Here is a 22,348-nt window from a genome sequence, read left to right on the forward strand (position 1 = left end):
ACTACTTTAGCTGTCTCTCACAGATTTTGAGAGACAAAATTTCATTTCTTTTAATTTTCATTTCTTTTAATTCTGCTTTTAAAAAAATTTCTTTCAATCTTTCTCTTTGACCTACAAATTATATAGTAGAGTATAGCTTAATTTTCATACATTTATATAATTTCCTGTTGTCTTTTTCATTGAGTTCTAGTTTGATGCCTTTAGGGTCAAAGAACATACTCTAGAATTCTTTTAAACACTTTTGGTAGAGAGTTGTTTTATGGGCTGTGATATAATCTATGTAGGTAAACGTTCTGTGGGAACGTGAATAAATTCTGCAACTGTTAGGCAGAGTGTTCTGTATTGGTTCTGTTGGGTCCTGGTGATCGACTGCACTGCTGATCTTCTATATTTTTGCTGATCTTCTGTCATTAATCATTTCCAGCCATAATCACGGATTTGTCTTCTTTCATTTCTATCACTTTTTGCTTCGAGTGTTTTGAGGCTCTGTGGTTTGTTTCGTAAACTTTAAGCATTATTATGCTTTTCGTGTGGATTGATCCTTTTATCATTATGTATTGTCTCTCTGCCTGTGGCAATGAACTTACTCGGAACTCTACTTTATCAGATGTTAATACGGCTATTTAAGACTTTTTAAAATCGACTAATTGCATCGTATATATCCTTTTCCTTCCCTTTACTCTCAACTTGTACCCTTTTTATTGAATATGAAGCAAGTTTCTTGTACATTGTATGCAGTTATTTGTTGTTGTTTTTTTGTCTAATCTGTCAATTTATATATTTTGATTGGCACAGACTATTTAGTTATCTATTTTTTGAGACAGAGTCGCATTATGTCACCCTTAGCAGAGTGCCGTGGCATCACAGCTCACAGCAATCTCCAACTCTCTTGGGCTTCAGTGATTCTCTTGCCTCAGTCTCCTGAGTAGCTGGGAATACAGGTGCCACCCCAGGGCCTGCCTATTTTTTGTTGTTGTTGTTGTTATTGTAGAGGTTATTGTTGTCTGGCAGGTCCAGGGTGGGATCGAACCTGCCAGCCCCAGAATATGGGACTGGTGTCCTTGCTGTTGAGCTACAAGGTACAGACTATTTAAAGTAATTATTGATAGATATTTTAGCAGTAAAGTATGTCTTTTTTTTTCATCTTTTTTGCTTTTTTAGCAGTAAAGTATGTCTTTTTTTAAAATCTTTTCTGCTTCTTATTCATCTGTCTTTCTTTACTTTCCTGTTAGTTATGTGAACATATCTCTTGGTGTAATTTTCTCAGTGGTTTTCTTAGTATTACAATATGATTTATTACAATCTGGTGGTATTGATATTTTACCACTTTGGGCGAAGTATAAAAACCTTACTTCTACTTAAATACTTTCTTTTCACTTTTAAGTATCATTTTATTGAGTATCAAATGGTGTTAAATTTTTTTCTACCATTAAACATGACTTATAAAACAATATGTGAATAGGAATTCTGCTCTTTCCATTGTTCTGTCTTCCTTCCTGATGCTTGGAAATTCCTTCTTTTATAATTTCTTTTCCATTCGAAGGAAGTTTATCACTCAATTTTTCAGGGGAGATATCCTAGCTGCAAAGATAACAGAGACCAAGAGGTTGCAAAGCTTAAAATATTTATAAAATGGTCCTTTACAGATAGATAGACATATGACTCTTCTAGGTTTTGACGTTAACAATAAGGGCATTAGATTTGATAATTTTTAATGTCTCTCTAACACGCCATCGTTTCATGGGGAGAACCAATGCTCTTATTCCTTATGTGAAAGCAGATATTTTCCCTCAATGACCACATTTGATGACAGGCAATAAAGAACTTGCTTGAAGTGGCAAATAAGTAATTAATCAGCCCATACTCACTTTATCATTCCAAGAATATAACACGAAGGTGAAAAGAAATCAATTGCGGTCTGCTGACTGTGCTTCAGGTGATTAGATCTGTAGAACTAGAGTTCAGGTTCCCACTGTGAGCTGGCACGAGCCCGCACTGTTTTGCACCTGCCATGGACGTCAGCAGGTACCATCACAATCTGGAAATGTGGTGCTGCCACAGATGCTGTTCAGCACTCTTGACTAAAACGGTTCAGGCCGTCCCATGGCTCACAGAACAAATGCTCTCCTTTTGAGTTCTCGCTACTATCATTTCCAGAAGAATTGTTTTCTAGTCATCATGGGGGTGGGGGGCTGCTTACTAGGTAAAAGGTGTGAGTTATTTTCTGAAAGACGCTTTTTCTGAATTTAGTTTCGGTACAGGGGACCAGAAAGAGACATCACTCTTGCTTTGTTGTTTTTTTAATCTTAGAAGTCGAGATTCAGCTACACACACTTTTAAACTAGAAAAATGTTAGAAAATAAGCCGGATTATGGAACAAGAATAAGAAGCGGTGATGAGAGCTTTTTCAGGACAACTAGAACTCCTGTTTCTTAACATCTTAAAAAGGTCAAACAGTAAAATCGGTTGTTCTGCGATAGAGGTCACAGACGGGGAGGCTGCAGCTCTTGTATACAATCCAGCCACAACACGTGCGGTCTTCAGACAGGGCGGGCTCGTTCTGCACAGAGTTGGGCCTGAGGTTTGTTTTTGATCATGTGTTTTGTTTTTTAACTTAATTGGTTGTCAACGCTTGAACAAACTTAAAATTAACCTAAACATTTGGGTGTCTGCGCTTTCTGGAGAGATGGGGCCCTTTTGAGTCCATATTCCCATGTAGCAAAGGCTGCTGGGTGGCAGATGCTATTCTCTTAGGGCACTGAAAGTGCTTTTGAGTTCAAGTGGGAGTGGGCCGTCCCTGTCTGTGTCAAAGAGCAGTTGGCAGGTATCAGCACTCGTGCCTTTGCTTTTCTTATAGTGGAGCCGAAGATAACAGTGTGTCTACCATCCGTTTTTAAATCAAAAGGACGAAAATATAAGATGAATCAAGAGGATATGTGTTTAAAAAAAACAGAAAGCAACATTATTTCTGTAGAGATAAAAAATATTCCTGGAAGAACTGCACCAGCTAAGGATAGGATATTTTTTGTAATATAACTGGACTGACGATTCTTTTTCTCTTTTAGATGAGGTTTCACTCTGTTGTCCAGGCTGACCTCAAAGGTCTAGGCTTGAGTGATCCTCCTAGTAGAGGCTCCTGAGTAGCTGGGATTATAAGAGTGCACCACTGTGCCCGCTCTGAGTGACCATTCTTTTTTTTTTTTATGGTTTCAATACCTTTTCAGACGTTATTCCAATCTTTTTTTTTTTTTTTTTTTTGAGGCAGAGTCTCACCCTGTTGCCCTGGGTAGAGTGCCATGGTGTCATCATAGCTCACAGTAACTTCAATCTCTTGGGCTCAAGAGATCCTCTTGCCTCAGGCTCCCAAGTAGCTGGGAGTACAGGTGCCTGCCACAATCTGAGTGACCATTCTTAGATATGCATGGCCTGCTTTCCTTAGTAGGAGTATCTGTTTGCCTTGCTGGCATGAGTTTCCTACTCCCTTCTTAACAAATTACAGGTGGATATCACGACAATCCTATTTCTCCACTTTCCCAGTTAGACTTTGTCTTTGAGACCATGCAGCACAATCTAATGCACGGCCTCTGCCTGTCTGTCATTCTAATTTCTAGTTAAGGAAGGGACTTGTTTTAGATATTCCTTTTCTTCATGTTCTATATAGGAATAGATTACATCTAAGTACTCAGGGATATTTTTGGCCTAAATGCTACAAAGCCTTGACTGAATCAAGACTAATAAAATCTAAAAGACTAATAAAATCTTCCCAGGGAAGGGGAGAGGAAAAAACATTTTTTGACAGATAACATCTCTCCTGATGCACCTGCCAATTGCCTGCATCTTGAAATCTAACAGAGAAAATTGAGTGCTGATTTATTGTGATGTGGTTAATTAGTCTCAACATAGTCTTAACGTTAAAGAAAGAGCTTTCAGATATTCTACAGAGACCCGTGTTTGCTTCAGTGGTTAAGAAACCCCGCCACTGGTTTCTCTCAGAATCTGTTAACAACAACAGTGTCTCCCTGGTGTTTGTATCTCCCAGGTTAGTGTTTCAATCCACGTTAGAGGAAGCTGAAAATTCAGAAGTGTTACATGTCTACTACATTTCCATTGATTTTTTGGACAATTTATATTCCAGAAGCCACTTATAGCTTACTTAAAGCAGATCCCAAGACGGAGCTTTCCCTTTTTGTTTCAGACAGATAATATTCTAATACTCTGCAGACTGCTTGAGTAGACCAGAGTTGTGAACAAATTCACATCTCTCTCCTACTGCAAGCCTCCCTAAGCTGTGGGGAGACTTTATCAAATAATATGTAAGTAGAAACTGTTAAGGGAGGCGCAGTCAGCTGTCTTCTACCTCCACTTAGTACAGTGTTGAACAAAATGGCACCCGGACCCTCCATTACATAGAGGTGTTTACTGAAATGGTAAAATCAGGAAGGAAGAGAAGTTCCTGCCTACAGCAACATTTTATAGGATAAATATTACATATTACACTGGGTTATATGACAGAATATTGATTTCTAGAGTTTTTTTAATGAAAATGAATGATTAGCAAAGTGCATAGAAATTAAATATAGATGTACCACATCCCTCACTCATGAGTTAGGCGAATCTCAAAGGTAAGTCTTCCGATGCAGACAGGCTGTCCCATCTCGTATTTCTAGTTGAGCTACAGACAGCCATTGTCTGCCTGCAGCTTAATATTCACTGGTGTCTGATTCTTAGATTCTAGGAACCTCTTTATTTGTTTACCCCATTTTCTGGGAACAGGGCAGATTTGAAAAGGAACTGCTGTTGGTGTCTGACTCCCCAGCTTGTTACATGAGTTACCAAAATCTGAGCTACTTTTGACAAGACAAACATTGAATAAGCAGATGAGCACACCAGTTGTAGAGGTTGACACGGTGTCCTCTCCACGTCCAGACAAAAGTATCTTCCTTTTAGAGGAAGATCATTTCTTCCTCCCAATATCATTTGGCTTCAACACAGCAAGTCTATCATCCAAAGTCCTTTCTTTTCTCCAAAGACTTAATTATTAGAAAAGGCTCGGGGCAGCTCTGACTAGAGGGCTAACCTTTGTTTTCAGGAATACTTGGTTAAAACTCATTAATTCCAGTTGCTTCTGTGTCTCTGGTCTGTACACTTTTAACGTTTTCTTAGTGGTGATTATAGGAAGGGCTTTCTGTAAAATTCAACTTCATGACAGCCATTTAAAAAATAACTGATACAGGGATGGAGATCCCTTAACTATGAAAAGCATGTTGCACTCTGTCAGAATATCTTTTTGGAAGGACAGGACCTGAGGAGGAAGAGGGACCGTGGGCATTTGTGAGTTCACAGAGTTCCTTAGTACATAGAGTAGGAGCTCTGAAATGAGTTTTGAGAAAAACAGATTTAGGCTCCATGTCCCATTGTTTCCTGATAAATTGGCCTCTTTGGTGCCCAAGTAAAGCCAGCATTACATTTTACTTCCTATTTTAAATAAAGAGGACTCCTTTTGTTGTGTGTTTGAATTCTAGAGGCCACATGGACCTCCAATCTTTGTGGACAGTTGGATTCATGGAGACTTTTGGTGGTGTGCTGTACAATCAGGAGAAAAGATGAAATCAGGGTCATATAGCAAAATAGAATCCTCTAGGATTAACATAATGTTAAAGAAATCTTGAGTGAGTTTGTGGATTTTTTTTTTAATGCCTCCAATTTTAAATGGAAATTAGCCTTCCTAGGAAAAGAGTAAGTTGGTCTGGCTTGGTGTGCGTTGCACAGTAGTTATGGTGCCAGCCATATACACCAGGGCTGGTGGGTTCAGACCCAGCCTGGGCCTGCTAAACAACGACAACTGCAACAAAAAAATAGCTAGGTGTTGTGGTGAGTGCCTGTAGTCCCAGCTACTTGGGAGGCTGAGGCAAGAGAATGGCTTAAGCCCAAGGGTTTGCAGTTGCTGTGAGCTGTGAGGCCACAGAACTCTACTGAGGGTGACAAGAGTAAAACTCTGTCTTAAAAAAAAAAAAAAGGTGCTTTATTTGAATTTTTTTTCTAATGAAACTCACAAACATCCTAATACTATACAAAGCAAAGGGGAGTTCGAAGACATACATAATTATAATACTTTCTGAGAAAAATCAATTAACAAAGAACAACAAGAATGCTGTTTGTCCACATTTTCTTTGTCCATTTTTGCAAAGCTGAAGAAACTGTGTTTAGGAGTAAAAAGAGCTGCTAAATGTGACTTAGATTTTATTCTGTTGACACATCATTTACTTTCTTATTAGCTTCAATTTCATCATCTGTAAAATAGGAATGATAATTACTATTTGCCAGGGAAAAGAAATTGTGTATTACACATGGTGACATGTGAGTTTGAAGACTACAACACAAGAAGGGTTTGGCCTTTTCCCCTACACTCACCTGGGCCTGTCAGCATGCAATTTAGAGAATAAAAATGAAGGAAACTAGAGCTTGAACATTAGTTTTGCTTTGAATAGAATTTCTGTGGCTTGCTTTCATCAGCGAGCGTAGACATAAGCGGTCCATTTGGTAATGAAGGAATGGCAACTTAGGGGTGTGCACGACGCACAGACAACACCTGTTGTAATTATAAAAACTTTATTTCATTCTTACTTTAATTAAATCTTTATAAGCACCATGTCATGAACTGGCAATCTAGAAAGAGGACACTGGAATGCTTTAGTCCATAACAAACTGCAAGCTGATGATGTGAAGTTACAGCTACATGGAGCATGTGAACAAGACCACATCTAAAAAGGTTCACTGGAGAATCCCAAGACAATGCACAAAACAGGAATCTGGCATTGATTTCTTCACACTGTCTACGGTCAGAACCCAAAGCTTGTGCAGGTAAACATCAAGAGAAACATTTCATCACCTTGACAGTTTACAGTTTGCTAAAACTTGACCCTGAAAGCATCAATGTTGCCGTCTGGTTTTCTTAGCCCGTGCTCAGCCACAGGCTGAAAAGATCGCTTCCTTTCACATTTAAATGATGCTTAAAGGCTATTTCGACATTGTGCAAGTCATCAGCAAGGCCATTTGATGTGTACATTTCTCATATATGATCACCGAACCATTATTTACCTAATGAAACTGTGAAAAACTATACATTTTCAGCAAAATGTTTCAATTTGGTCCTATATTAAAAGACCCCATTGCCAAGGTGTTTTACATCAATTTAATTCACAAGCATGTACACAAGAGAATCACTATAAAGAACATTGTTTCCTGGTTTATGAATAAAAAGTTTATCCTCTAGTTACACTAAAACATACAAAAAATAATCTACAAAAAATCGTTTACAATTGATTTTAGCTAAAGAAAAACGCTTTCTTCAGGAAAAAACAAAAATGATCATGTTGGTGGTAGTATCTTAGCCATCAAAAAAGGAATGTAAGTAACCAATAAATATAATGTGCTTTCTCCATATAGACATATTTACACTTGAGTCTTTGGCTTATGTTATTTTCTAAAAAGAACTTAAAATGATCCAGCCATCATTGCACATTAAAAGAAAATAAGCCAGTTATATATATTTATATATTTATATAGCGATCTGCTACACTGGAAACATATAAAAAAGGAACTTTACCAGGACTCTGCACAGATTTTCTTCCTTCTTCCTTTAAAGATTCATTTGAAAAAGCGAGAGAAACGCCACCTAGAAAGAAGTGATTCATGCAACACGCAGTAGCTGCTCGGCTGAAACCGGGAAAGGAGAGGCTGCACAGTCACTGGACAAACACCGGGAAGGTCGCCTTTGAATCTGGTTCTTATTAAATATAATTTGTGCGGCACGAAATGTGGATGCTTTAATACAGTCATAGAAACTAAGTCAGTCCTTTTTTATTAAGATACACAACTTCATAAGAAAAATACTTTTACCTCTCAAATGCAAAAGTCTCCCACCCCCCACATTAAAATCTTTCTGCACAAGTACAACAGGTACGACAGCTGCTGGCTCAACAGACGAACGTGTTTCTGCGTGGATGTTCCTTCAAAAGTCTCCCCTGACTAAGATGATTCCAGGTACTCCAAAGCTACGTCGTAGCAGAAACGGTACTGCTCCTAAAGATGTCAAGACAGAAGGGTTAGGAAAGCAAAGAAAAAGACCAATGAGAAATCAGAACAAGCAAAACGACCCTGGAGAGCCAATTTAAATTATTTAAGGGTTATAAATTTTTTTCTATATCCATGATTCATATCTGGACGTACATATTTACACTTAAGTCTAATGATTTCTGTGAATGTTCTTACCATAAAAATGTTAAGTATTTGATGCATATGTTGACAAGTTTGATTTAATTATTCCACACTGTGATAGATTATCACATCACTTTGTACTCCATAAGTTTATACAATTATAAATTATTGGTTTACAATAAAAATAACATTATTGCATCTTTTTGTTAAAAAAAACAAAACAGAAGTTGATGTTAAAAAGACATTTATGTTTGCCCCATGTTTTCTATCGAAATGTTTGAAAGTCCAGAATTTTATCTGATTATAATAGTAGTATCTGATTATTATAGAAAAATTTCCTGCCACAAAAACATATCAAGAAGTAGAAAAAGAACTACAGCTCTATCATCCAAAGTAATTGTTAAAATATCGCCTTAGTTTGCTTCTGTCCTTTCTCAGTGCATGGTTAAAATAATAATCTTAGAATAATTACGGGTGGCACCTGTGACTCAAAGGAGTAGGGCGCCGGCCCCATATGCTGGAGGTGGCGGGTTCAAACCCAGCCCCAGCCAAAAACTGAAAAAAAAAAAAAACATAAATAAATAATCATGTATATTTCCAAATATTTTGTATTTTACTTTCTTATAACACTCCTATAGACTTTCCCTATATTATTTAATATCTCTTTTAATCCTACATAAAAATCTAACATATGAGTTGTTAGGTTTTTTATTTTTTCTCTATTTGACGAATATGCATAAATATCCCCTCCCATTTCAGACTGTTTCCTTAGGACAAAAAAAAAAAAAAAAGCCTATCATTTTAAACATCCATTTTGCAATAAAGTTCTTAATTTTTGGAACAGTTTTGTCCATTAGAATATTTAATAAATTTTCAAGAATAGTTTGTGGTTCTTAAAATTCATGGCCCTATTTATACCTAAAAACTTACTCCTATATTTAAGAGGACATATTGGTAATACAATTCTTGAGTTAAAATTGCCTTTCCTCTAAGTTCATCTATAGACTTGCTCCATTATCAGAAATTTAGAAGCATTCAAAGGCCATATTATAAGTTATGACTTATAAGATGTAAAACATTTAAAATTTCCTAACTCAGTCTAAATGGGTAAAATTTGGGCTAAATTGAAAAGAGTCTAAAATGCATCCTTCCTCCCTCCCTCCCTTTCTGTTTGAGACACAGTCTCATTCTTGTGCCCTGGCTAGAGTGTTGTGGCATCATAGCTCACTGCAACTTCAGATCTCCTGGACTTGAGCATTCTTCTCACTTCAGCCTCCTGAGTAGCTGAACTACAGGTGCCTACAGTTCAGGTAGTTTTTCTAGTTTGGTAGAGATGGTGGTCTTGCTCTTGTTCAGGCTGGTCTTGAACTCCTGAGCTCAAGCAGTCCGCCTGCCTTGGCCTTTAAGAATGTCAGGATTACAGGTGTAAGCCACCTTGCCCAGCCTGTATATTATCTCTAAAGGGAATTTCCAGGTCTTTCTAGCAAGAAATTAGAGTAATACAACATCCTTAAAAGGTCTTTGTCATCCCTAACCTATGGAATAATGGAGGTATGACTTAAATTATTAACTTACCACTGTGGCAAGGGCATCCAAAGAACAAAAATATGCCCATAGACAGTTTTTTCTCTTTAAGAAATCTCCAGTAATTTTGTCCACAATCTCAATGTCCTTAACAAACTTGTCAGCTCAACTCCATACAACACTAACTAAACATCAGGGGGTGGAATGTTTAATCAGGATATATGGAACACAAATATTAAAATAGTAACTCTTTGGGGTGGTGCCTGTAGCTCAAAGGAGTAGGGCACCAGCCCCATATACTGGAGGTGGTGAGTTCAAACCCAGCCCCAGCCAAAAACTGCAAAAAAAAAGGAAAACAGCAACTCTTTGGAAGGCTTTAGAATGGCAGAGTTAACCATAGATTTTTTTTTTTTTTTAACAGAAAGGTGAGAAATCAAAGTGAAATTTGGAGGCAAACATTGAATTCTAGAGCTAGAAGTGATCCCACTGATGATTTTAAGATGACTTAAAACATGAAGGCACAGTTTACATTAAGAAATATTCAAACTGCCAAGAGTTTAAAGACAACCACTATCCATCCAGTTTGTAAGAAGATCTGAAAATTCCACCTCAAAGTCCAAAAATCCCCCCAATCCACCTTAGTCCCCCTCTCCAATGCCAGCACCCCACTCCAAACCAACATCAACTCGTCCAGACAACTGCAATAACCCCGAGCACTGCGGTGGAGTAGAGGGGTTTAAGACTCTTTGAGGGGACTTTAGAAAGAGCAGGAGTCTGGTACCACTTGTAAAAGTGAAACAGTCTAAACCTAAGTCTTCAGATTCAGATTTTCTCTCAGGAAGCAACGCACCTTCTGTGTGAGCAATCCATGAGCAGGAAGTGGTGAAAATACTTTAAAGGTTTAGTGAACTGCTCATTTTAGTTATCTGATCATCTTGATAAATGTAGGGCAAACAACACCAATGCCTTGGTTGTTCTGGTTTACTTTTCCGTGAGCATGAACCATACAGCTACCTGAGCCCCGATGCACATATGTAGAACCCGAAGACAATTCTCTTTAGAAGTAAAATATGTTAGACAAGCTTGACTTTCACACTCTGCATACAGCTTCACCCAGATAAAGGCCTATTCGCTCTTATTTTCTAAGCTGTGCTCTGATCTTATGAGCCCTGACAAATTCCACCATCATATGAACTTTGTACTTTAGTTGTAAGAGCTGAACAGTGTCAACAATGACAGATTAACAATGTATAATTTGAGCAGAAAACGAAGAATTATGAATAATGACAAAAATAAATTTTAATTGTTCTTTAAGAACATTGGGCATCTAAGGTACCCAATGAGTGCTTATGAGTATATCCCATAGACGAATGCTTTACAAATTAACTCAATATCTAAGAAATCTAAGACATAAAAATAAATGAGAAAAAAGCTTAGATAGGAGGATTTATTCTTATCCTAAGGGTCATTCACCAGAGTTTACTGGAGCAAAAACTTATTGGCTATAATAACAAAGTCCTATAAATTTCCTAAATTAAATGAAAATAGTTTTTTTCTCATTATCAGCAGTTTTCGTGATATGATTAAATTTTGTGGGAGGGGGCCCAGCAATCTAGCAGTTAAGACAGGAAAGTCCCTACGACTCATTTTCGCATCTGATTCCTTTTGTGGACACGATGTCAAATCAACAAGCATGCCTAGGACTGGCTGATCTCCCAGATGCGCTCTCAGCCCATGTTTCCGCCACTCACCGGGGCTTCCACCATGTTTGGCTTGCTGTTCCTCAGTGTCTTCACCGCGTGGAAAACATCCACGACATTTTGCCGTTTCACCATTTCAACAACGATGCCGATAGCACAAAACATGCCACTTCGCCCGCCCCCGTTTCTGAAAGCGCAGAAAGCAAAGGCATTTTAGTTAGCAGGGCTGGGTGACCATGGGTCACAAAATAAGGTATGTTTGATCAAAGAAAATATTGTGTTTTTAATAGTTTTCCATTTGTGTCTTAATTTTGTTTCCCATGTGGGCACACGTGCGTCCAGAGCAGAGAGGAGACGGCTCGGTGACTCACACTTGGGAGTATACTAGGGCACAGATTGCTATCACCAGATACCTTGGGATTCTGATATACTTGTAAACTGTGTGTGCTAGACAGGTTGTTCACAGCAGGGGTCAAAAGAGTTTAAATCATATAACAACTATGTAATAATCAATATTTTGAAAAAAATAAAGTTAGTAGCTAATGACAGAATCACGAAGAAGACCGTTTCAGAACAGTGTCTACAGGAGGTCTGTAAGATATGAGTCAGATATTAAAGAAATACAGAAAATGCAAAGGCTACTGAGAAAATAAACAGCGCAGCCCAGGCAATGGCCAGGCGGAGCCGCCTACTCACAGGCAGTGGATGATGGTCCGGCCTTCCCCCTCCTCGCACTCCTCCTGCCATTTCTCCACCTGCAGTATCAGTTTCAAAAATGACCGTTTGGAGCCAGGCACTTCCCGATGAGAAGCCCACCCTAGATACTGGAACTGCTGCACCATCAGGTAACCTTCCTGTGGCTGTAGAGGGAAAAGTATCTTTATGTGAATAAGTCTGGACTTGAATGTTGACTGAAACGTCAAAGGTGCATATGAAATACCACACAAATGAAATTCACAATGAACTGCGTCTGGCTGATGCAAGTCCATATATGTCCAAGCTGGCACAAAACCATTCTGAATGACAGCAGCAAGAAGCTTGGGGATTATGGTTCTCACTTGCTTCTCCCTCACACCCCACGTCCAGTCATCAGTTCCTATGATTATACTTCCCAGACAACTTTCCAATTCATTTCCTTCTCTTTATAACCATTGACATCACTGCAGTCCCAATTATGAGTTATGGTAATTACCTCCTAGTTGATGTCCCTAAATAAACTCTGACCTCCTTCCAATTCATTCCAATTATGCAAATACCATCTTGTCATTCCCTGTTTTAATGTCTTACAAATGATCTCAGCATAAAATCTAAATTGAGCCATGACTTAAAAATCCTGAAGTGATCCATCTCCTTTCCCAACCTTCTCCTGGCTTACTTTTAAACCATTTGCCAAGTTACTTCTTGTCTTGGGGACTTTGTATATACTGTCCCCTTTGCCCTGAATGCTTCCTCCTTGCTTGACCTTCTTTATCCCAAATAGTGACCAACTTGTCCCAGGCTTGCCTGGGAGTTTTCTGATCTAGTACCAACAGCTGGTGTGTCTTCCAAAAGCTCTCTGTCCTGGGCAAATGAGAATGGTTGGCTACCTTACTCCCAAATAACTCCTAATGACTGTACAAATTTTGGCTTAAATACAACTATCTCAAAGAAGTCATCTCTGATTGCACAGCTATGTCAGATTGCCCAGCTACCTTACTGGACTTACTACCTTACTCTGTATCTTTACCTTTTCTCTGAAAAATGTATCATTTTAATAAATAAATGATTTTATAATTAATTGAGTCATGTTTTTCTATCTAATAAAATATAGATTCAACAAAGACAAGGAAATCTCTTTCCAGACTCTGTATTACCAGAAACTTGTATATACCTTCTAAAGAGTAATACTGTTAAGAGAATTAATCAAAGCCATAAACCTCCAAATAAAAACATAAAGAAGAGTACAAGGCTTGACAATTAAATTTGTGAACTCATCCTAAGAAAAAGTGCTACATACATCATTGCTGAATATCACTATGGTCACCTCTGAAGTACTCCCCTTGAGAAGCTATGCACTGATGCCAGTGCCTCGTCCATCCTTCAAAGCACTTTCTCTAGGATGAGTTTGCAAAAATAACTGTCAGACCCCCTACATGTAATATATAAGGAAGCCGTATCAGAAAATCAGAAGATTCACTGGCAAGGGCTCAAGTATCTTTTAGTTGGATACAGGCCCTACGTAGTATCATATCCAACTTGTTGTTTGGCGCATACTAAATATTTGATTAAGTAAATGATATTAAATAATGAGATGGGGAACAAAAAAATCATGTACTAATGAACACCAAACAGGAAGTTCAGTAAATAAATAAGCAAAGATGCTGACCAAAAAAGGTAACAGATTTGAGTTCCTATTCCTAGACTATTTTTTATATAAACAGTATAATTAACAGTCAAGCCTTACTTTCTTCAGTAGCTATGGTTTCTCAACTAAAATATTACTAGAATGGCAGTGTGACAGATGTGCAGACAAAATGAGATTCCATTTAAATTAACATCTAGGATCCACATGAATATTACGACATGATTGAAGTTATCCTTTTTTCTCCACTGAAGTGAGCAATAGATTGGATATAATTTTATCCTCTGCTTGTAGTCATGTACATTTAGACTTCTTAACTAGACACACATAGAGTCATTTTGATATGAAAAACCCTGAAACACGACAACCTTAATCACACATTTTAATCACATAACAACCATGTAATAATATTCAGAAAAATAGAAAAGTTAAAGTTAGTAGTTTAAAAGTTTAATGTTACATTTAAAATAATATACTACATAGAGCTGGTGCTTTAAAAAACAGAAAAATCTTTCCCTTTAAAAAGAGCTTAATTCCATGAAAGTTACTAATGCTTCTTTTCAAATTCAGTTTGCTACTTTGGTTAGTAAATTCAAATTCAGTTTTGCTACTTGGTTACTTATCTACATGGTTACTTATCTTTTTTTGATGGAGAGAGACCCTGAAATTTAATCTGTCATTAGCACAAAGTGCATGAAGAGTCAGGGAAATAAAGACTTCGGAGGGACAGAGTAGTTGTTTCTTTGCTGCTGGGAGAAGGCATTGGTTCTGTCTTTAGATATGGGTGGAGCCAGATGATGGGACAATTAGGAAGATGAAATTGTAGGTAGGAGAATCAATAATGGTGATTCTCTAAGAACGGTCATTTACTTTCCCCTTCCTGCCTCTTGTACATAGGACATGGAATAATGACACGGAGCCTTCCTGTCCTGGCTGATCCCTCGCAGCCCTTCCTCCCAAGGTAACGCTTCTCCCTCTTATTTATCAGTTGCATGCCTTTTTAGGGCTGGACAGTGATACTAATAAAACATGGGATTTATTCTTAAGATACATCCTCATATGCTCAGGGCTGAGGCCCAGACTGTAAAACTTGATTGAGCCAGTGTACCTGAGCCTAGAATTACTTTAGTCTAGTAACTGACTGGAAAACCTAGCTCCTAACAGTTCTACTTCTCTGTATTTGGAGTTCTTTTTTGTTCTAGAACTAAGCTACTATAAGAGGATTACTACCTTGGGATGACTTACGTTATGCTTATTATTTCTACTCTCCTTCTTGTCTGAATGGAATAACCCACCATGGTTAGGCTTTATCTAGGTACTAGTTGAGCTTAGTCTAGAGTCTAGTAGAACGATCCACCCATGACTTACTCTTGTTAGGTTGCATATCCTAAAAATCCGGTTGATCACATCACAATCCATTGAACAAGACATACATTCCACTTGGATAGGGCCGTATCGTAGCATCCCTTCCTCTGGCCAGTACTGAGGGCAGCCCTAGATGATGATTTTGAAAGAAAAAGAAGCTAGTGTTAATTTTTCTAATTAGGGTAGTACAAAGCAGATTTTAGAATTTTATTATTATTTCATTGAATGCACAAGTACACAAAAGCAAACCATAGCCACTGACCTGGGACAAGTCCACCTCATTTAACATCACAATGGAGGTACAGCCATAGTCATACACTAATCTCCAGAAGTCTTTCACAGTGTTTGGCAGAGGGTATTGTGTGACAATGAAAGCAGCAGGCTGCCTGTAGCTCTGTAAAGAAACAAAGTAGATGGAGAAACATAAGAACTTAAAATGCATGGTCAGTTGCACAAACTGATTCGATATACTTCCAATGTAGGAGCAGTAAGATTTAATAAATACAGAGATGTAACCAGTCTGCTGCTTAAGCTGCAGAGTGACAGATGTGGACCTACGGAACATCCTGGGAGAAGATTTCACTGTCTCCAAACCAATTCAAGTCTAGAATTGAATTTTTACTTCGTTGAGAGAAGTAAATACAGGACAAACATCCAAGAAGAAAGTAAAGAACTCATGGGGGTTGGTGCGGTGGCTCACACCTATAATCCCAGCACTCTGGGAGGCTGAGGAGGGTGGATTGCTTGAGCTCACAAGTTTAAGACCAGCCTGAGCCAAAGCAAGACCCTAGCTCTTAAAATAGCCACATGTTGTGACGGGTGTCTGGAGGCTGAAGCAAGAGAATAGATTGAGCCCCATAGTTTGAGGTTGCTGTGAGCTGTGATTTTACAGCACTCTACAGAGGGTGACAGAATGAGACTCTGTCTCAAAAAACAAAAAAACAAAAAAAGTCATCCTCCGTTAGGTATCTGATAGGCTATGTCAATTGTCCAAAGTTATTTGATCCCTGAAAGGCTGAAGGCAAAAGTAAGCACAAACCCTCAGGTAAGTCTTTCTATTCATTAATCATGTGTGTGAATGTCTGTATAAATAAAACCGTTTTTGACTATGCTCTCCAAATATGAAAAACCACAGGTACCTCAAATGTTGGTGCTTTTGTATTATATAATATATGGTATTACCAGCACATTCTGCACATCTTGTGGGCAATCCACTTCCCGTGGTTTCCTGGGCATTTCTAGTGCATATCAACAGTCAGAATGACAGTTTCAATCATTTAAGATTCTCAAGTGCTAAGAGACTCAACATCAATGTACTTCCTGGCTTCACAAGGTGCCAAGATGGCTTTCTTATTTATCAAGCTCCCCTTGAATAGGACACAACATATTGTCTCTTTCCATAGGGAGAGGTATTAAAGGAACTGTTTATCTTGCCTGGCCAGTATGTTGTTCTGCAGATTGATGGCCTATAGTGAAATAGAAATGTATGTTTTTACGTAATTATTTAATCTAATTATTTCTTAAAAAGTCAACAGTTAACTGAGATAGATTTCCTTAATATTGACAAAAATTTTCAGTAATCTCCTAACTCAATCATATCCTACTACTATTAATTCCTTCATATGTTTAAATATCAGTGTAGAAACTGACCCTTGAACTTTACTGATGGCACTACCATTTGGGAAGAGTGAAGAACCATGGTATTCCATTCCATGGAAGACTGAAGAGTAATTTATCTGGCTGCTTCTAAAGACTTTCAAAACCTTATCAAGTTGTATCTGCTGCTGGGGTGGGTTCCTCCTAAGAAAGGTATGAAGGCTCATGAGGAAAGAGTGGAAGGAAATAAACTTTCTTTTAAAATTAAACGTCTAGTTCATCGGAAGACAAGTCAGAGCAGCTATTCAGTCATTTCTGAGTCAAAAAGAAGGGGAAATACATGGGGAGGAGATGATAAAAGAGAAAACTGAAGATTTCTTATTTCATTCCTCTCCAAATACAGGAGCATAAGGCTATGAAATCACAGAATCTTTGGCCTTACCTCCTAATTCTTTACAGGTCTGGCAAAAGGGTGTACCCCTAATTATGGGGATAGAGTGTACAGAGGGAGAGGGAGTGTTGAGTGATAAGCCCTGTCCCCATAAACCAAAGTGCCCTTGCTTCTCTGAAGGTTCAACTACACTAGTAAATCCAAGGACAACTTTTGACTGCGAAATATATCTTTTTTGAATCACAGAGGACTTAAGTAGAAGATAGGAACAGGAAGATTACAAGGTTTGATAGTTGTACTGAAAAGAAAACAACCTGAAATTGCAAAAAAATTGGACAAAGATGCCAAAAACAATAAATTCAAAAATATTAATATTTTTCCTAATAGTCTTATTTTCTCTTTTACTTTTTCACACTTTCCTTTTCATTCTAACTCTAAAGCACTCATGTCTGGTGTATTGTCCCTGTGTTTAGCACATTTGCCTTTCCAGATGCTTAATTGCGGAAGAAAAGGCATAATTAGAATCCAGGGTGATTTATGTGGATGTGATTACAGGCCAGGCAAGACTCTGGGCACAGCAAGGATGAGAGCTTCTCATATGAGCTTGCCTTTGGAATATTCTGCTCTTTAGTTGTAAAAAAGAAACAAAGGCTTGGCCAGACTAGTCTCTGAAGTAGAATGTTGGCTTTTCTAAGTCTCTACCACCAGGCTACTAATTTACAGAAGGTAATTTTAGGAAGCACAATAGAAGCACAACTTAGAGATCTTCATTACAGTGAGAATGAATGAAACTTGACCTCTATGGTTTCAACTGTCAAATGACAAAAGCTAGAAATGAAGCCTATAGACTGTTTTTATAAGAATTCTGAGCTTGACAGCCTTCTTGCTTCTTACCAAGGTAACCAAAGTAGGGGCCAAAGACCTAATTTAAACTCTCTTTCCACGTTGTTCTATCTATGGGCTATTAGCACACTGAGGATATTCTGGGCATCTGCAGTTTATAAAGACTAGAATGGGGCAAGGCAGTGGTCCCATTATCTTTTTTTTTTGCAGTTTTTGGCGGGGCTGGGTTTGAATCCGCCACCTCTGGTATATGGGGCCAGCACCCTACTCCTTGAGCCACAGGCAACACCCAGTGTTCTTATTATCATGGATGTATAGACATGATATCATCTATGCCTTCTCCAGTTATATGAAGTCTGACAATTAGGTTAATGAACTCATCCTAGAGAAAGTGCTACAGACATCACTGCTGAATATTGCTACAGTCACCAGATGGCCAAGGAGAGTACTCGGAAGGTGGCCGTAGTGATACTCAGCTCAGGTATGTAGCAATCTTTCTAGGATAAGTTTGCTACCTTAATTGTCTGATCTCACACATGGTCTTTATTCATTAATGGCCAATAAATCAAGTTAGCTTCAAATTATTGAAAATTTCCCAAAATAACAAATTCAGTAGGATGTGGCATTCTACGGTTTTAAAAATTCTTTCCTTACTATGTTCAAAATCTATGAGCCATGATTTTCTTCTACAATCTGCAGTATGTCCTATACAAATATTTGGAGATAATGATTGACAGTCAACCTCCAAATCTATAGTCACACTATAAGAAATGATACTTTGTAAGAATCCCTGTAGGGAAAAATCTAAAATCATGCTCTAAAAGATTTGTATTTCCATGAAAGTTTCCATTTTCCCTCTTTCGAGTACTTTTATTTCCTGGTAAAGAAAACTAGCTGGTGTTGAATTGCATTGCCCAGCCTTTCACAGCACTCTACAGTAACAAAGCGAGCAGTCTCTTACATCCATAAGAGCAGCATTGATGTAGTTACTGCTCTCTCCATCAATTGTAATTAGGAAAGGCAGACATCTGTCAGGGGGCAGCATGTCCATGAAACGGTTCTTGTCATGGTTCCTTGGCAGGCACGCTATACTGCAGTCTTCAGCTTGTAGTCGAGGGGTGACTGAATTCAGAGTCTAAAAAGAAAAGGGAACCCAAGTTAAAAGAAAGTGACCCATTTAACAGTGTAACACAGATCCACCAAGTACGTAGGAGGCCAGGTAGAAAGGGAAGAATCTGTGGGAGGCAATGGCAATTGAAGCTGATGAAGCCTGAGAAGTGACAAAGAAACAAGATACCAGCAAAATGCATTGCCAACCACAGCCAATGTGATTAGGCAGGTCCAGGATGATGACACCCTTCATCAAAGCTGGAAATGGTATCAGTTGTAATTGTGTCCTGGAATGTCACCCTTGAAGAAAACGTGTGGCATGCTGAAAGGAACACTGGGCCAAGAGTCAAAGAATTCAGTTTCTAGAGCTACCCTTGACTTTGTTTTCATCCACCTTCAGGATGTCTTAAGGGACAGTGAAAACATTCAGGACTATTTCAAGACAACGTTCAGGACAAATTTTAGCTCTTACTATTCATGTGCTGGATCTCACACTGTAAGTGACACAGAAGGTCAAATTCCATAAAACTGCATGGGAAAAAAAGGTTGATAAATACACACAAATCACCACCAAATTTGACTTTTATGACGCCTTTTACCCATGTTCTTTCCTAAGCCTGAACTTACTTGCCCTTCAAAATACAGCAGAGATGAACTCATTAACATGAAAGTGACTCCATGATATGCATAATGAAAGAGACAGGTATTATATTATACTTAAAATAGGGTCAAAGTTTCTAAAGTTGACTTAAAAGACCTTCCTTTAAAGAATTAGTAGTTAGTGACTAGAACAAATTGTAACAAGTTATAAAAGAGGCCTTTAAAATAATTAATACCTGAAATTCATCTTTGAGATGGGAGGAATTGGTCTGGGAGTCTATTCTAATCATATCGAAATATGCAGCTTTAAATTCACAGACTGGTATAGCAGTTTCTCCACATAAGCAGGCTTCTAAAATGGCATCATGAATAAAAATATACTGCTCCTATCAAAGGAAAGGAAAAGAAAATTTCATGTTATTTTCATAAAAACTTTTTTTTATTGTCAAAGGTAAAGAATACAAAGAATTTTCTCTATATGGAAATATTAATTGAAATACCAGTATTTTTGTATATGACTTAAGGAGCTAATAATTGATTATACAAACATATATGAAAAGCAACTCCTTTTTTGTTTGTGGAAGAAATTAAAAGAATGCACAAGAAGTAAATCAACATACTTCTGTCTGGACCATATTGATACGGCGTGATCTTAAGGCTTTGACACAGTTATAGATGTCAACAACACCTTCCCTTTCAGCCATGTCCAGCATGATATCAATCACAATGTAGCAGCCAGTTCTTCCAGCACCAGCACTGAAAAAAATGACATTTGAAGAAATATAGGAAGCATGTTTGTCTTTATAACATTTAATAAAGACCCTTTCCACTGTCAGGTGAAATCAAATTCATTTAATGAAGTACAAGACACACATAATTTATACCTGCTGAGTAGAAAACTTATTAATGTACAAATAACTTCATGTAGAGTACCTGTGTTGGTATAAAGATTGGGACAAGAGTTCCAAATTATTTCTAAATTGAAAATAATGTATATAGGTCATTCAGATTTCTTAGCTCTCTCAGTCTCCATTTGATGTAAATTTAACACCCACAATTTCAAGTTCATGGAATTTATCAAGTGGTGGAGTCATGCTTTGAAATTTAACTCCCAATCGAAATATTTTTATATTCATGGAGTAGTGGGTCCTTTGGCAACAAATGCAAAAATCCCGGCTCACTGTCTTACAGAGACTCTTGCAGATACCAAAGCAACAGAAAATTAATTTCAAAACCTTTAAATAGAAAATCTGAGGGATCATATTCACAGCAAGTGCTAAGGGTCGGGGGGGGGGGGGATGCAATAATGGTTATCAGAGGGGAGGGGACCAATAGTATAAAAGACTATTTGAATCATGACCTGAAGGGAAAATGAAAAGCGGTGTTGTGTGTAGAATATCCTTCTCAGCAGGACACAAAGCCAGTCATTATCTTACTGTATTAAATTCAAAAGTTGAGTCATCCTATGCTGTGTTTATTTTACCAAGGACCATGTTTCTTCGATTTTAAATATAAACATCACTGGAGCAAAGAAGATAATGTTTTTCTTTTCTTTCTTTTTTTTTTTTTTTAAATTCACTTTGTAGTCTGATGCTTCTTTTCCATAAATTCAGAGATACCTGAGTCTACGTGGAAAATGACACTTTTGTTTCAAGAGAGTGTCTGAGACTCTTGGAGCACTTCTGAAGCAAGCAATTCACAAGAAAGTAAACCTCTATGATAAATCAACAAACCCTTAAATGGAAAACCTATTTATCTCATTTTCTAAGCACTTAGATGGGCTAGTCACATTATTTCTTTGTTACCCAGGTTTGGTCACTTAAACTCCTTGTTCTTTTAGAAATTTAAGCAAAAGATATTTTGGCTATCTCTATTTCTTTTTATCCCTTACCATCTTCTCAATCACTGTTCCCAGGGTTTGAGACAGAAAAGTAATTGAAGAGCAGCACATCAGATTTCTTGAGGACGACAGAAAGATTTTTTTTTTTTTATTTCAGGGTACCTAGTATCTAATCTTATGGGATGTCTTACTTTTATTTCATTCTCTGGCCCTCCCTCCTTTTGTACATGGTTATTTAAATCCTGAATAGGTTGGATTTTCAGAAAGAACAAAATGCTTAAGTAAAAGCTATTGCATAGTGTGGAGGGGACGGTATTGGAAAATGGTATGTAACATCATTTAGAGAAAGCTTTTCAGATTCAGCACTTATTTTTCTGGTCACACCTCACAATGAGGCCATGTAATTTGCTTTTAGTGTCTCTGAATGCTTATTTTAAAAGAAGTTTCTAATCAGAAGAAAGTCTGGATATAATGTTCAGTTTTTGTCATATATTTGCTGAATCTCACGGATGTGGTTTTCAAGGTCCTCTAATGGGATGGGTTTTTTCTTTTTTAATTTAAATAGCTGTTTTGCAACACAAATTCTTGCAATTTAGGCCATTTAGTAATTCTGTATGTCTCAAATTTAGTTTTAAAAGCTGGGATTCCACTGGGAATTTTCTAGAGTGGCAAGAAATCTCTATTTCAACTTACCATTCCATACAATATGGGATTTGCAAAAGCGATAAGAAAAAAAAAAACACAAACCCACAGCTGTTGCCACTAAAAGGCAGAGTTTTTACACTTATAATTGTGGATGGTGCTGCTCACATTAGGATGAA

At 37.7% G+C, this 22,348-nt stretch overlaps 1 protein-coding gene across 2 annotated transcripts in view; it reads right to left on the minus strand.

Moving 5' to 3' along the window:
• Window positions 1-6,589: 6,589 nt before the first annotated feature.
• The window catches only part of PTPRK (protein tyrosine phosphatase, receptor type K), a 548,103-nt gene continuing 532,344 nt past the window's right edge, over window positions 6,590-22,348 (minus strand). For both annotated transcript variants that reach the window (XM_003781656.3, XM_012806133.1), the window contains exons 23-30: window positions 20,308-20,443; window positions 19,924-20,073; window positions 18,939-19,112; window positions 15,410-15,541; window positions 15,151-15,276; window positions 12,138-12,301; window positions 11,493-11,628; window positions 6,590-8,082 (exon numbers count right to left, since the gene is read on the minus strand). In XM_003781656.3, the coding sequence (XP_003781704.1) occupies window positions 8,029-8,082; window positions 11,493-11,628; window positions 12,138-12,301; window positions 15,151-15,276; window positions 15,410-15,541; window positions 18,939-19,112; window positions 19,924-20,073; window positions 20,308-20,443 (1,072 nt within the window). In that variant the 3' untranslated portion in view covers window positions 6,590-8,028. The remainder of the gene's footprint in view (window positions 8,083-11,492; window positions 11,629-12,137; window positions 12,302-15,150; window positions 15,277-15,409; window positions 15,542-18,938; window positions 19,113-19,923; window positions 20,074-20,307; window positions 20,444-22,348) is intronic.

This window comes from Otolemur garnettii, unplaced genomic scaffold (assembly GCF_000181295.1).
Source record: "Otolemur garnettii isolate 467f Iridium unplaced genomic scaffold, OtoGar3 scaffold00002, whole genome shotgun sequence".
Taxonomy (NCBI): Eukaryota; Metazoa; Chordata; class Mammalia; order Primates; family Galagidae; genus Otolemur; species Otolemur garnettii.